At 46.9% G+C, this 16,280-nt stretch overlaps 1 protein-coding gene across 1 annotated transcript in view; it reads left to right on the top strand.

Annotated features, from left to right (window-relative positions):
• The window catches only part of LOC144731526 (zinc finger protein 608-like), a 95,154-nt gene that overhangs the window by 54,258 nt on the left and 24,616 nt on the right, over positions 1 to 16,280 (top strand). Inside the window, exon 3 of the mRNA XM_078612646.1 lies at positions 12,716 to 13,106. Within this exon, the coding sequence (XP_078468772.1) occupies positions 12,716 to 13,106 (391 nt within the window). The remainder of the gene's footprint in view (positions 1 to 12,715; positions 13,107 to 16,280) is intronic.

Below are 16,280 nucleotides of genomic sequence, written 5' to 3'. Positions count from 1 at the left end.
TAAAAGGCTTTGGCTCTTGTGGCCCATGTCAGGTTTTGTCGCTTGCCAGTAGAATTTACACGGTGGCTGGAAACAGGGCTCGAACATTGATGTTTTCGTTTAATTCGGCTTCCCTCTTAAAGACGTTAACAATTGTAAATCTTCTAGAGTAAATGAAACGGTGAAGTATGTTTATCGGTCCGCAAATGTTTTCTTTTTCAAATTGCATTAAATGTTATCAAAGTTAGGGATCTTTCTGCTCTTCTATCACGAGCATTGGTCAGTGTTCACCTCCTGTTTGCAGATCTGAACCCTTTGGTGGAAAATCCACATTCCTATGGCTGGACCGACCACGTTGCGTTCCGCGTGGGTTCTTCACGACTGTGCCGCGTGGCTCTTTGGGTTGGTCGTGCCGCGTGTTTCTTGGCGCGATGTTTGACGTTTCCTAGCTCCACGCGTGCTGTGAGCTTCTTGGGCAACTAAACCCAATTCCGGGAACTGAATTTAAACTATATTAGCTGTTTATTTTTTATTTCACCAGGAAAGGTCCCACTGAGTTATATAGCTATTTTTTCAGAAGCGACGCGGCCTTAAATGATAGCTCAGCAAAGTGGCTTATCACGTGGAAATGTACAGCAGTCAAATATTCTAAACGTGTGATGTTGATTCTAAATGTGGGGCGAAAAACCGGAGGACCCGGAGGCAATTCCACGGGGAGAGAGAACATGCGAACTTCAAATATACGGCAGGCGTCAGGGTCGGGATCGAACCCATGACCTCCTGTCTACCATGCGAGGCAGTTAACATCTCCTAGCTACCGTGACGCCCATCAGTTGACGAAGGTCGTGGAACGAAACGTCAAACCAAACTTCCCGTGTGGGTACGCCGCGAAAACGCATCGAAGAGAGCGAGCCATACGCAGGATTTGTTGAACTCGTGCGAGTTTCTCGCCGCGAAGTCTCCTGTCCACAGTGAATGCTGGCCAGATGGGACCGGCGTCGATGGTGGCGTGGGTGGGTGGGGGGGTCGAAGTTTATATTGCAGGGGCCATTCTTATATGCGTGTAATGCAACAAATTGGTGGATCCAATAGGTCTCGCGAGTGCTGTAAGGATGGCAGACTTAGCTGTTAGAAGCCAGCGGACCTCTGATTAGCATTTTACGACCCCGCTCACTGCCCCACCCCCACAGAGACAAATGCAGAGATCCCCTCTTGAAACGTCTTGCCTGTTGGGGGGAGCAAAGGGTTGTTAGCGAGTGCCTGTTAAGGCCAAAAATGCAATCCTCTAATAAGACGACGGCACGTGGCGTGTGCAGCAGCCGTGCCTCGCTGCCGTTGTTTCCCCAGCCGCATCAGATGTTATAATGACCACACAACCCTGCCCAGGCACTCGTGTGTGTGTTTTTTTGTTGTTGTTGTTGCCGAGTTGACCTCGAGGAGGACCGGCACGGCTTCGGTTGGCACCGATGTGCACGGCTTACAAACCGCGCTGTGTCTCCTCTCTCTCTCTGCCTTGTACCGTTGGCGCGAGTGCTTTTGGCGAGCACCCATGAAGATGATCGGCAATGGCATTATCCGAGGGGTGATGCGGTGGGAATCACGCGTGCCATGCTCCCTTTGTCTTCCCCATTGCTTGCGATGAACCCGGAGCGCTTACTGTAGGATCGCACGTACAACACGGCAGGAGGCACCGTTCGGTGATGTCACCGCAGAACTGTGGCCAGGCTAGGTGCACTTGGAGATCACTGCTCCGGTTGAGGTCGTGGGGGCAGAAATCGGGTATTGTGGGTGCACAGGCCAGGGTGATTGGCAGATCGCACCGCCTACCATCAGCAGTGTCCAACTGCTACACGTCCGCCTTTGATGCCACACCACTCCATTTTGCGTGCAATAAACCTGGCTCTTTTTCTCGGTTCTTTCGGTAAAGTCACGTAGATAGAAAATAAAATTATTAATAAATTTAAAATGAAAGCAAAAACCTTTGATGTTTCGAGGTTTTTTTTTTTGCTTTTATTATTTATGTATTTTTTATTTCATTTTTATTTTATTTTTATCTTCTGTCTACGTAACTTCACGGAAATAACCAAGAATATGAATTCCTGCATTCACGAAAGCTTTAAGTCAAAATATGGCTCTCTATACCGACAGTTGAGACCATTACTAATCCATTGAAGAAGAAAAAACACTGCTAAAATAAAATTAACACTTACCAAACAGGCAACGGAGTATTTCATCACCTACACGAAATAAACTGTCCCGCTTACATTGTAGGCTAATGTTTTCCAGTGGTCTTTGTTTGAGTAGCGAAATAGTGGCGAGGTTTTACTGGTAGGAACCTCCTGGTTACACCAGCCCACAGGGGATTATTGTGTCCGTCCGTCGTGCTGAGAGGGGAGGGGCTGGGTGGGGAGGGGCTGGGTGGGGAGGGGCTGGGTGGGGAGGGGCTGTGTGGGGAGGGTGGGGAGGGGCTGGGTGGGGAGGGTGGGGAGGGGCTGGGTGGGGGGTGGGAGGGGTGGGGCTGGGTGGGGAGGGGCTGGTCACCCCGTGGTGCCCTTATCAAACTCAACGTTTAACCTACTCTCGCCGGCTTGTGCCTGCCCTCACAGTCGGCCATATTTGCGGAATACATCCACGCCGCCGTTGACCCTGGCCATTGACCGAGCAACCCAACGGCTCCTACGAGCTCCCTCCGCAGGAATGTGTTTTGTGACTTTCTGTGATTCATCACCAATTGTGTGGGCCCCCTTAAACACGTGCGCACGTGTGTGTGTGTGTGTTGCCTTGTTATTGTTAAAGCAAGAGGCACCCATGAATACCGCAGGGGGGGGAGGGGGACCCCCTTGAGTGCGGTACGGCAAAGTTGTACACAATCCACTATTCGTTGTCTTACAATGGGGCCTAAAAGCTCACTGGGCTCTTTCTGCCGAAATGAATTAAATCTAAATCTGGTCGTGCAGATTGCATTGTTGTTAGCTATGGCTTGATTTGAAGCTTTCGTGACTGCAGGAATCCATACTCTTTAGTTATTTCGGTAAAGTCACGTAGGTAGAAATAAAATGAAACAAATCACGACGTTTCGAGAAAGAAAACTTGCTGTGGTTGCCTCACCTGATGAAGATTTGCTTGTGTTGCGATGGAAACGTCGTGATTTGTTTGGTTTTATTTCTACCTACGTGACTTTACCGAAAGAACCAAAGAGTATGAGTGTAGCTATGGCTGTTTTATTTGTGTACTAGTGGAACAACAGGGTAGCCTATCTACGTGACTTTCATAATCAACGTTTTTGCGTTTAGATCGCGTTATTTATAAATGTGTCGTAACCCTCCACCACCCGACACAGCCAATCAGTAAAAAAGTGTCACGTTGACAAAAGACAAATAGATTACTGCTTTAGCCCACCGGTGTGTTGAAACGTGAAACCACAACATTTATAATAATAATATTGGTCGCGAAAGCCTACGTGTTAAACTACGTGACTTTACCGAATCGGTAGAGTGGAGCAGTGGTGCAGTGGTTGGCTCACTATCGCGATCCCTGCGACCTGGGTTCATCGGTGCGAGTGGCATCTGTCCCTGGTTCTGACCACCCCGCGACCGCCTTTAGCAACCCGCAATGACCTGCGTGGTGAAGTATGGTCAAACAACCTCGATGATCTAGTGTTGGTTTGAATAACGTTTGTAAAGCCTTATATCCCGGTAGTTGTATACGTTTAATAGGCTATGCTCTGCTGATGACTCAAAGTTGAAACTGGTCCAGACTTTGCCCGTTTTTTTATTATCACGGTTGCTCAGGAAAGAGCCCAAATGCAAATAACAAACATGACGATACCTTCTGTAACCATCGTAAGACATTGCATGGGGACTGAACAAACAACCGTAAACATTTTTTTAAAGATGCGGTCGGGGGGACTTGGGCCTCCGAAACTTGCACCGTTGTAGTCGCGGAACGCTCGCGTCGCCGGGTTCCAACATGAGATGTCTGACGAACCTCCTTCAGTTTTGACTTAACACTTTCGTGACTGCAGGAATTCATATTCTGTGGTTATTTCGGTAAAGTCATGTAGATAGAAAAAAATAACAATAACATAATAACAAAAACATATTTTATTAATAATGTTTTGTTATTTTAATATTTTATTCTGATTTACGTTACTTTCCCGAAAGAACCATAGAAATATGAACCTCAACTTGTATTTTTTTTGTTCTTCACACCCCCCTCGTCCGCCCGCCGCCCCCCGTTGATAATGAGGTGGCGGCATCGGCCCTTTATGCGTCTTTGTGTTATTCTCTGCGTGCCGGCGTGCTGGCTTCGTTATGCAAAGGGCATCGCTCTGCTCCCTCCCGAAGTTTAATACATTCAAATACAATTTGCGCAAATGCACATTGGCCGCCGCTGCCTCTGCCAGCTCCGACTGGTCTGGTGTGGGTAAGTTTCCTTTTTCAAAAAAAAATGCGGCCGTGGCAATCTGTCAGGGGTGGAATGCCTTCTCCTCCGTGCGCTCTCGCTCTCTCCCTCTCTCTCTCTCTTCCCCCTCTCCCCACTTTCTCTCTCTCTCTCCATGCCTCAGTGAGCTTGCTCGATCGTCTCCCTTTCATTTGATCACGCGAAGGAATGATTAACTGGAGTAATTTCATCCGATATTTAACTCCTTGCCTTTCCCGGGAAAGCTGCAAAGTTTTGCATTAATATTAAATTAAGTGCAGTCGGGAAACGTTATGATATATATTCAGGGGTGTATTTGTAGTCGATTGAACCATTATTTTAACTGTTAGGGTTATAAAACGTGGATTTAGCTGTTAGCTATGTGTTTAATGTGAATGTAGATTTATGCTGCTATCTCTTTAATTTCATCGTTTCATTGTTCTTGTTTATTACTTTGAATACAATATTTCGTCTCACTTGAATATTTACACTTTTTTTTCCTGTTTGGAGCAGCTAATTAGCAATAATAATGATAATTGCTTGTTCACATCGCTGCTGGCGGGGAAGGGCCTTCACAAGCGGGAGCTCGAGAGAGGCCCTATCGTGGGTATTTTGCCTCTGGGGAGGCTGATCTGGACAGAGGCATGGAGTGGGGAATAAAAAAAAGATAATGGTGATGCCACAAATAAAAATGTGGCTCGTTGTGAAACATGTGCATGTGGTGATGTGCCTCTGGTTGGCCAAGCCTGAAGCAGTTTTTTGGAAATTCCACATTTCCAGGTAGGCCCCCGTATTTGAATCCACTATTTATGTTAAGTATGTAAAGGAAGTGGAGTATCCAGAGACGATCGACGTGCACCAGCGACCTATTAAACATTATGCAGTGAGTCCGTGAGAAACCTATTTGCTGTCCTGCCCTATTATTAAGGGAAACAACTTGCTGTCAGGCAAATGTGGGTGCCTCTTAATTGTCATCAGAGTGTCGCGGGTTCAAATTCCGTTTGGGGTTGACTCGTCACGTCATCGACTATCAATAAAATAAATAGTACCACTTTGATGTGGTCGTGGATAGACTGGCCCCGTGCCATACTAATGTGGAATTGCCACCACCGACTGGGTTGCTGTTGCATGTTAGCGGCACCTCCTCACTGCTCGAGGTGAAGCAGATGCTGACTTGAATTTTTAAAATAAATGTATGATGTGATCTATAATGCATAACTCGGGAAGTGAACGGCTGATTATGATATGTGTACAGCAGTTTAACATGGTATGCTGCCATCGTGTAATGGTTAGCACGCTGCAGTTGCAATCCAGATGTCACTGGTCCATTATTCAAACCGCACCTCCGATTTTAGTGTGGTTGGCTGCGTATGGTTCAAAATAAATTCAACATGCAAACATATTCCGGTTTAGCCGTTGAAATAACGGTGCAAGTTTTTTTTTTTAATCCCTCGCAACCCCCCACCCACCTATCTTTCCATCCAAAAATCTGAATGTGTAGTACGCCACAATTGAGAGGTAAAGTGGGACTGCTCCCACCACTTAAGAGACGCCTACCCAGGAGTGGACGAGAAGGCCCAAAATAGCCTCTAGAAGGGTCCCTTGAGCTTCCTTGAGCGGGCGGGGGGGGGGCGTCTTCCGGCAGCAGTGGCGTGAGCAAGCAGTTTCAGGGCTGCTCCTTTACTGTTGTTCGGGCAAGTATAGCGTATACGTGATGGTCCTACATAGCCCTGGGACCCAATTTAGTAATGGTCAATTCTCGGCGTGAGAGGCTGTCTGTTCAAATTATCCATTGATTAAAGGTTTGGTACTGCGCTAATGCTTTATGAAAATGTGATTAATTTTCCAAGACATGTATTAATAGCCTGAGACTAATGTAATAATAACTGGCTCGGGAAGAAGCGCCACTGTGATTTACACAACAAGGGGGGGTGGGGGGGCAGGGGGGTGCTTAATGTGAAACACGACCACCATAATGCAACACAGAGTCGTCAGCGTCGAGAGCAAAACTAGAAAAACTAAACTTTGAACCCCTCATCCTTGACATCCACTCCTCTGCTCATTGTACGACGTACTTAAAAAAAAAATATCCGTCTTTGAATTGAATGCATGGTTAGTTCCAAATGTTGACCCGCACTAGAAGTCACTTGTATTTGTCAGCGTTTGATGTTCCTGCAAGTAAATTTCGGAAATTAATGATTACAAAAAATTATAGTTGAAAAATAAAAATTAATCTTCCACAATGTTATTACTCTTGTTTCTATCAACACACTGTCGCGATGAAAACGTCGTTCTTTTGCGAACTTTCGCAGCTAGCGGTGTATCACCCATGGCTGCGAGAGATGACCGTGTGCATTTTTTTGTACCTATTTATTTTTATAATTAAGTCTCCTATTGAACCCAAACCGAGGAGGGCTGCGTTCGTGTGATCTGCAAAGTGTATTCACCGCATGTCAATCAAACAAAACGTTTCGATTTTCAGAGCTGCAATTCAGCCAAATCAAGTAAAGAACTACATTTCACGTGATGTTTTTTAAAATCATTATTGATTGAGCAGAGACCATAAACTCGCCCACATATGAGATCTACGTTTAAGCACTAGTGGCTAAAACCTGTATTCGAACCCAGGATGTCTGCAGTGCCTGCTCAGGACTGCAGTTATTTGGCCATTTCCATTTAAAATCTGTCCCTGCGTGTACGAATCCTGTATTGTTGATGATTCCTATACATTGCCTTTATAGCTATTGATTTCGATAGATTCTATAGATTACTAGCCCTATCCAAGTCTTCATGCACTACATACAAGGGAAAGTACATCCATGGTCATCTTTAAATTGTGACAATTCATAGAGTCGTGACGGAAGTGAATAATTGTAAACAATTAAGAACTCGTTCAGAGGTGATTATCACGTTGCAGAGTTTTAAGTCGCTGCTTGTCAACTTCTGAACTGTGATGTGTTTGCCCAACGTCTGTTCTGGGCAACAACAAAAAAAATGGCACAGCTCGGATCAAAGACGTTAGTTTAAATTTGTAAAAAAAAAATACTTCATGTAAAGCACGTGAGATCCCACCGACAAACATGTGCCAGACACGAGGGAGATCTGGAGTGGTGGGGGCGGGCGGGGGGGGGCAAGACCATAGAACAAAAGCAATTACCCGGACAATGCATCGGAGCACAAATTGACAAGCGGCCTTCCGGACAAGCACGTGGTGCAGCAACGACGACGCCTGAATGTAAATCGAGCACGTGAGCGGCACTTAGCAATAAACTTTTTTTATTTTTCTACGAGAGAGAGACACGCAAAAGCGTTAACCCCCCCCCCCCCGCATGTCAAAAGGTGAACGGTAGAACATTAAACAGCCACGGCAAACAGAGACCTTTTTAAACGGCCACGACAAACGGAGCCCTTTTTTTTAACAAAAATGCCTGTCCTTGACCTATGGAACAAACACAAAGTTGCGTGCCATCCTGGGCAGGGGGGGGGGGCTTCACGGCGCTTATAATGAGTCGGCCGCATGAGCACATCAAATGGATCGCAGCTTCGGCTGCACTTGCCTTAACTCCTACTCGGATACAAAAAAACACCAGGCCCACCACCGCTTTGTGTTGATGGGGGGGGGGGGGGTTGTATGTGGGAGCGGCGGTGGCATGAAAGTTAGTTCCAGCCGATCGGGTTTCCAAGTCGTCCTAATCGTCGTCCTAATCGTCATCCTCGGTGGCTTAAAATGAGGTTGATTGTGAACAATGGGTGGTAGCGTGAGACTTGCCGTGACTCAGCCCGATGGGTGTCCCAGGGATGTGTATATCGGTGGCACTGTGCCACGATGGCGGGGCGATGGTGATGTGATGGGGTCTGCACATCGGGCTTTTTAATTGGAGTTTTTTTTTTAAATCGATCTCCCCGGCGGCGCGGCAAGTGGGAGGATGGCAGTACAAGTTGGGTAACGCGCTACGGTGAGTCGATCCAATTGGTGGGGTCGCGTGTGGATTGAGGAAAAAAAAAGTACTTTTACTGACACCCCTTCCAAGGTGTCTGGCCGGAATGGAAGAGAAGGCCAATAGCAACATTGAAGGGCTTTCTTACAGCTCCCTCTAGTGGAGGCCCTTCTGCCGGCAGTGGTGTGAGCAGGCAATTGCAGGGCTGCTGCTCTGTCTTTATTTTTTTATTATTTGGATTAAATGGCTGCCATAAATTTCCACGTTGTGTAAGCCACTTCGTTTAAATATCATTTGTGGCCAGGTCGCTTCTGAAAAAGAAGCTAATAGCTCAGTGGGCTTTACCTGTCAAATTCAAAAGTTCAGTTTTCCTATTTTTTTAATATATTTGTTTACTTTGTGCTCCTATCGTGTTTTTGTATCGTTTGTTGCAACTTTCTGACCCGCCCCTTCTGGACGTCTCTTGAAAAAAAGCTTAATAGCTCATCGGATTCCTCCTCCAGTATAACTAAAGATTATAATTATTTCGTGCCACTTCGTGGGAAGTTTGCCGGCCTGTGTCTTTTTTCCCCTCTCGCCCTCCCACCGCGTAGATGGGCGCTGAATCATTGCTCGTTTGTGCAGCAGCGAGAGACGCTTTTGACTTTGTCTTGTCGAGTCCTGTCTGGTTAGCGGACGAAAATGGGTCCCGTGTCCCAGGGGGGGAGTCACAGCGGCTGTGTCTGATCCACTGAGCCGGCACTGTTAAGATAATGCGGTTTTAATTCCGTGCAGTTTTCATCCCGAGTGCGTAGCTCAAACGAGTGTGTACCAACCCGCTGGGGCAATGAGCACACGTGTGCGGAGACGGTCTAACTTTTAAACCTTGTGGGTAGTTAACCGTGGCCGTTCCCATGGATAGACTGACCTCCGCCAGGGGAACGTGTAATTTCCATCACTTTCTTGCCGGCTGCCAGTCGAGACGAGCGACGATGGCCTTACATCTTCTTGGTTCTTTCGGTAAAGTCACGGAGAAGGGAAATAATAAAATAATACAAATAAAACATAATAAAATACAATTCTCACGACGTTTTGGCCACAACGCAAGCAGCCGTCCTCAGGTGAAGAACAAGTCTGTCGGAAAGACAGCGTCTGAATGAACACCACCAAGCTGTCTTTCCGACAGGCCTGTTCTTCACCTGAAGACGGCTGCTTGCGTTTGTGGCCGAAACGTCGTGAGAATTGTATTTTATAATGTTTTATTTTTATTATTTTATTATTTCCCTTCTACGTGACTTTACCGAAAGAACCAGGAAGATGAATTCCTGCAGTCACGAAAGCTTTAAATCGACGATGGCCTTACACTTGAGACACTTGGACGGAATGGCTCGGCAATCGTTAGTAGTGGCTAAAGGCAGAGCTTGCCTTTTGGTTAGTTAGGACGCAGCTGGCGGGCGCGCACACACACAAGCACACTGTCATTGCATCACTCCCACTCCAGCCTTGCGACACAGCGCGTGGTGGCTGAGTCTTGGGTGCCCGGCGAACAATGCTTGGAGAGCAGCACCGTGGAGAGAAATTCACCCGCGCGATTCGCTCGGGCCCTCATGTTGTTCGCGGGGCCCCACCAATTACGTGTGGCGGTAATCCGCCTAGAAACCGCCCCGCCCCGAATTGAGCCATTATGCGCCGGGTGTCATGGTCAAACCAACAGTCCTGCGGAGTGCCTTGCCGTTGCATCTCCCACCCTCCCCACCACCACCACCACTCACTTCCAAACAAAGAGCCCCCCCCCCGCCAGCCCCGCCAGCCTCGCCAGCCCCCCACTCCCTTTGACAGGCACGTTCACCCGAGCACTGACTCAATAAGGGTGACAAGCTTGTGTGTTCGCCGTGTTGACTTAAAGAGAAAGCGCTGGCTGTAAACAAGGCTTGAGTCATATTGACCCCCCCATTCATGCCGCTTGGCTGAAAAGGCTGACGCGCCGCATTCGGGAGCCGTTGGCGTGAGCAATGGAGTTGCCCCCGTTGGGTTTGATTTCCCGTGAACTCGGAACTGTTGACACGAGCAACGCCAGTCGCCGCTGTTGGCAAAGTTCCCGTTGACTCGAGCGGACGTTGGGTCGGTCGGAGCTGCGATGCCTTCCCCGTGTCACCAACTGGTCCAGCGGAGCACGTTTCTGAGACCCGAGTTCGAGTCGTGTTGCTGGGCTGGGACTGTGTTTGTTTCCGTGCAAAGAGCCAGTTGTTTTTTGGGGGAGGTGGTACGGTCAGTTTTTTGTCGCAGTGAAACTCCTCTTATCGGTGGCCCTGTTACCCGTGACTCCTACTATTGACGTTCCAAGTTTTAATCCTTTTTTCCCAGGTCCACTTTAAACTAGAGTGTTTAATGGGGCTGCTTCTTCTTAAAATCGGTGTAACGATTCGCCACCTTCAAGATGCAACGGACCGTCTCGATTTATGACCACAAGTTCGTTCCAGGATTTACTCCATTATGTTTAACAACATTTCTGTAATTGTAGCAGCTTCTTGTGGACGCAGGTGATATTCCAGAATTAGCATCTTTATTTATACCGGAGGAGGAATCCGATGAGCTACAAAGCTTTTTTTCCACAGATGTCCAGTCAGGGCAGATCAGAACATTACAGCAACAAACAATACAAAAACACGATAGGAGTGTAAAGTATAGGGAATGTAAACAAATCACTTCGAATAAGTACAAATAAAACCATATATATATTTTTAATCTTTCCAGGTGATGCCCACAGGGCTCTTAGCTTATTTTTCAGAAGTGACCTGGCCATCACAAAATGATAGCTCAATGAGAAGTGGCTTATCCGCGTGGAGATCTATGGCAGCATAATTATCTAAATAATCTACAAGCATGTTTCTAAATGTGGAGGGGAATAAGTGGAGGGCCGCTTGCAGTGTGACCTGCGCACAGTGTACAAAACGAACAAAAGAAAACGTAGATCCTCACGCGTGCGATGCTGTTCACGTGTGTCCTATGACCTGGCCACCACCGTGAGCCTGAGAAAAATCGACTGCCACTGTAATGGAAACAAATCGATGCATCACTCCACCGACACTTTGAACTAACGTGTTTTCGGTGATCGCGCTGAACTGCCGGGGTAATGTTCCCACACTTTGGCGCGCAGTAAATTATCACGAATGTTTCTGCGTCGGATACTCGATGTACGAACCTGAGAGCGATTCACAATTGAGTACTCAAATGGTAAATGCTGTGAGTTTACTCTCCAACACCCCGGTGTGCTGACCAATTGGCACGTTTGGTTTCCGTGACAAACCTTACTCATCGGCTGTGGCCGGGTGGTGGCGGTTTTAACGACGCATTTATATTTACCCGACATAACCCAACAAAATGTTTATTATGAATGGGTCATGTGGCCAGTCAAAATTTGCGTAGCCTGTGGGCACATGAGTATACAAGCACGCATTACTATGTCACTCGCACAACTATGCACACCAGTCACATCCCATGATTAGTCAAGCATATCGGTGCTTCTCTGTTCTCCATCGCACATTGTTTCCACGCTCCCATTTGGCAATGATTGCGGTCTGATACTGCACATGGTTACAGCCTGTGCGTAATCGCTAACGCCCAACGAACACAACAAACATTACCATCGGACTTCTTATTATCGTGTCAAACGCGCTATCAGATGGCTTTTGTCGATAACATCTGGCGAGGCGGCGGCATTTGTTTTAATCAGCCTGGCTGCTCATGAGACTCTGAAGATTGAAGTGGGGCCAGAGTTTGGCAGCTTAAATAAACGCTGCAGTGAAACATTGGTCTGTAAGGCCCTTTGCTGGTGGCCTTGATTTTGCTGACCTGCCCCTCCTAGACATCTGTTAAAAAGAGCTTCATAGCTTAGTCTAAATAAAAAAATATTCTGAATCATTAAAACAATGTCCGTAGAGGCACAAACCTTGATTCGTTTATTTATTTGCACCATATATCGTGAGAATTAAGGCTCCTGAACGAGTAAAAAACACAATACCGGCTTTCGGCTTCCGCTCGGCAACTAGTTTTGGCCGAGCAGCTTTAAGTCAGAATCTGGGAAGTCAGAACATCAATATCCCCTGACCCAGATTCTTAAATGGGTGTTTCGCAGAATTCACCTGAGAAACAATCCGATTCAAATGAGAATAGTATTGACCGTGAAAAACTATGTGCAATGCCGAAGCAGATTTGTGTATTGGCATTCTGTGTCTGTGCACAGCTGTTTCATCAGTCCACTGGTGGTGGGGTGAAGGCCTCCCCACACCACCGCGAGTTTTCGCAGTTATTTGACCATACTTTTCCCATGCTGGTCAACGTGGTCCCATTTAAAATATCTATATTCTGGTCATTTTGCTATGCATCTTTTCCCGCAGGCGGACCCAGCGTTCCTGATACCGGCCGTGCCTCCGTCCTCCACCTCCCCGGGCTGTACGACGTCCGACGGGGAGGGCGGCAGCCTCGCCGCCGCTTCACTGCGCTCTTCTCCAAGCCCAGCGACGACAGCGACGACGGGAACTTCGTCGGAACCGCAGCAGCAGCAGCCGCAGCAGTCGCCGCAGCCGCAGCAGCAGCAGCGGCGGAGAAGATCCTCGGGAGGAGCGGCGGTGGCGGCAATGGCCGGGACTGAGATGGGACCCGGCCGGAAGCGTTGCGTGGCCGGGACGGCTCGTGATGCGAGCACGCTGACCGAGCCGGAGTGCCTGGGCCCTTGCGATCCCGGCACCACCGTGTGCCTGGAAGGCATCGTGTGGCACGAGACATCGAGTAAGTGGACGATAGGGAGGATGTGTGACCTCCTTTTGCATTCCTTGTCACAGCGGATATCGGTGGAGGTGAGCGGTATCTGAACCCAGTCTTCCTATTTTACGAAATTATACTGACCAGCGTGGTGAAGTATGGTCAAACAACCTCCACAACCGACACGGCATGCAGAGGGTTTTGTCCGCGAGGGGGATGGATAAAATGGTGCAAAAATAATCATTATTATGATATACAATCACCTTCACTTTAGGATACAACGCATCTTTCTGACTGATTAAAGTGCTTTAGCCACGTCTGCCGGATCGCAGGCCAAATGTGCACATCCTGGGTGTGTTTTCGTCAGTTGTGTCTTCTATTTTTAACTGGCAAGGAGTGTATGAAATAAAATAAAAAAAACAAGAGAGAGACCACACACTGACAGATAACAAATGTCCAGAGAAGATAAGATTGTACAAGGCCCCTTTGATGCAGAGCTGTGCTCAGTGTTTTTGTAATCTCGAAACAAGTTGAGATGAGCCCTTAATGTCTGTAACACCATCCCCCTTTTGAAGTGCTGGAAGAGTATAGCGTGCCAGCCGGATATGAAAAGTTAACCAGACAAAAGTGTTTTTTATATTTTTTTCGAGATGGCCAGATGGCACGGAAGTCGTGGTGGCACCGAAGCTGGCAACCGCTTAGATGCCGAGTTCCAATCCCGGGTTTCAGCCGCCTGTGAATTTAACTGTGTTCTCATCTGTATTGGGGCACTGTTTATCGGTTCGGTTACCAATGACTGCACAGTACAAAATGTAATAAAAGGTTGTTTTTTTACTTGGCCTATTCCAAGCCTAAACAATTTGGTTTGATTGACGTGCAATAAACACAACACAATGTGTGTCCCCCGAATGTGGATAACGAGACCTATTAAAGTGACTTCAGAAGTGGGTCTCTGACATCATGGGACCTCCTTTGCCAGTACCAAAATATGAGAATAGGTTTTCCCCTTTTATCTGGCAACAAAACAGATGTTAAGATGTTAAAACACCAAATTGAAACCTTTTACAAGGAATCATGTCTGCATTAACCACAATACTTGTGGTCACAATGGGAAAAAAAAACGTACTATGATAATACATGCATTGTCTTTGAAATAGATTGGTCCACACCAGAGACCGTTTTCTTTTGAGCCTAGTCTCAAAACGGTGTTAGACCAGAGGACGCCAAAAAGCGTACAGCACAAAGACAATGCCAACTATCAGAGTAATGAGGGCTCTGGGAGAGAATCTACATCATGGGACCTCCTTTGCCAGTACCAAAATATGAGATAGGTTTTCCACTTTTTTTCTGGCAGTTTCAAAGACAATGCATATATTATCAGAGTACGTTTTTTGTTTGCATTCTGACCACAAGTATTGTGGTTAATGCAGACATGATTCCTTGTAAAATGTTTCAGTTTGGCGTTTAAACATCCTAACACAACTGTTTTGTTGCCAGAAAAAAGGGGGGGGGAAACCTATTCTCATAGTTCTCCGACTTAATTTTCTGGCCCATTTGCTAACACGAGGTGTGATGCACTGCTGCAAGCTGCGTGGGCATGATGGCACAATTTAAAATCTAAAGGGAATATAAATTAATCAAACATACACGAACAATGTGACAGTGCTCACATCTCCATTCTAATCACCCGGTTGTGGAAATGTCACATTACTATGGCAGGAGCGAGTCTATCCGTTTGATGAAGGCACAGTGTTGAATTTCCCACATGCGGGGTACGCATTTGATTAACCCACCCGACCTCGGATTTGAACTCTCAACTCTACTGCAACCGTGCATCGGTCGCTCTAACGACATTGCCACCTGGCCAGATTATGTGTTTTGGTTTGTGTGTGTGATGATATTGTTGTTGGCTTCTTGCCAGTGGTGTTTTTTTTATCACAAAGAGTATTTTGGCAAGAATTGATGCCTCTTTCGATCGCGTGTTTGAAAGCCGCAAACAGATTATGTGTGTGGGGGGGGGGTCGTGGGTTGGGGGAAAATGTGCCGTATTGAAAGGAAGGGGCCCTTGCCCAGATGTGCGTGTGTAGTCGCTGTTATTGTAAGTTTTCTTTGAGCTGGCAATGCTGAGGATAGCTGGGTTCGAATTCAGGTTTCAGCCACCTGCGCCATGGTGGTAAGATGTTAGCTCCCTCGCCTGGTATACTGGAGGTCCTGGATTTGATCCCCACCCTGATGCCTGCTGCATATTCGGAGTTTGCATGGATTTTTCTCTGGGTCCTCCGGGTTTTCCCTCCACATTTAAAAACATGTATTTGGAAATTTGGCCGCTATACATTATTCACACGGTAAGCCACTTCGTTGCACTATCATTTTGGGGCCAGAATTGCTTCTGAAAAAGAGCTGTATAGCTCAGGGGGCCTTACCTGGTGAAATAAAAAAAGTTTTAGTAGTTTAATAGTTTTAACTGGGTTCTGCATCAAATTTAATAACAAAAACAATAAAAAATTATTAAGAAAATTAACATGTATAATTAAATGAAAAAAAATATTTACTTAAAAAATGGTTTTAGTAGTTTAATAGTTTTAACTGGGTTCTGAAGTTTAGCAAGTTGATGATGGTCTCGGAGCCGGTAACCGGCGACTGCGGACGCAATAGAATGCACATTTATTTTTTCACTCAGTGTAGGCAATGTCTGGCGCTCGGAATTAAAAACCAGTAGGTTCGGGCCGCTGTCGTGCGGCGATTTGTCTCGTAGCAGAGCGATGTGGGGAAGTGCGACCACTGCCGCGCGAACGAAAAAAAGCGCCGCTTGAGGGAATTTTAGGTTTTCGGAAGCCGTGTGGGGATGAAAAATAAATCGCCTCCCGCAGCCGTTGTACGATGCGCGCGCGCGCGCGCGCGCGCGCGCGGGGTTGCAGATTGCCGCTCTGCGAGATTTCCGAATGGATTCTTCCACTCGTGACACTCCGTTAATATTGTGTCAGCGGCGATAACATGGGGGGTGGTGGGAAGGTGGGGTGGATGTAAAACCAAACCATAAATAAAATAAAACACATTCTAGCAAAGGCCATTAGCACAATCGCTGACAGGTCGGTATTCATGCAGGCAATACTAATTGCAGTTGCTGTGTTCACCCGAGTGTGTTTTTGAAAAAGGTCTAATGATTCTCGATTGACTCTCACTTGGTTAAAGGGCATGTTG

Source organism: Lampetra planeri, chromosome 39, assembly GCF_965212315.1.
Source record: "Lampetra planeri chromosome 39, kcLamPlan1.2.h2, whole genome shotgun sequence".
Taxonomy (NCBI): Eukaryota; Metazoa; Chordata; class Hyperoartia; order Petromyzontiformes; family Petromyzontidae; genus Lampetra; species Lampetra planeri.
Note: the sequence above shows the minus strand (reverse complement) of the source record. Positions and strands in the feature narration are given on the sequence as shown.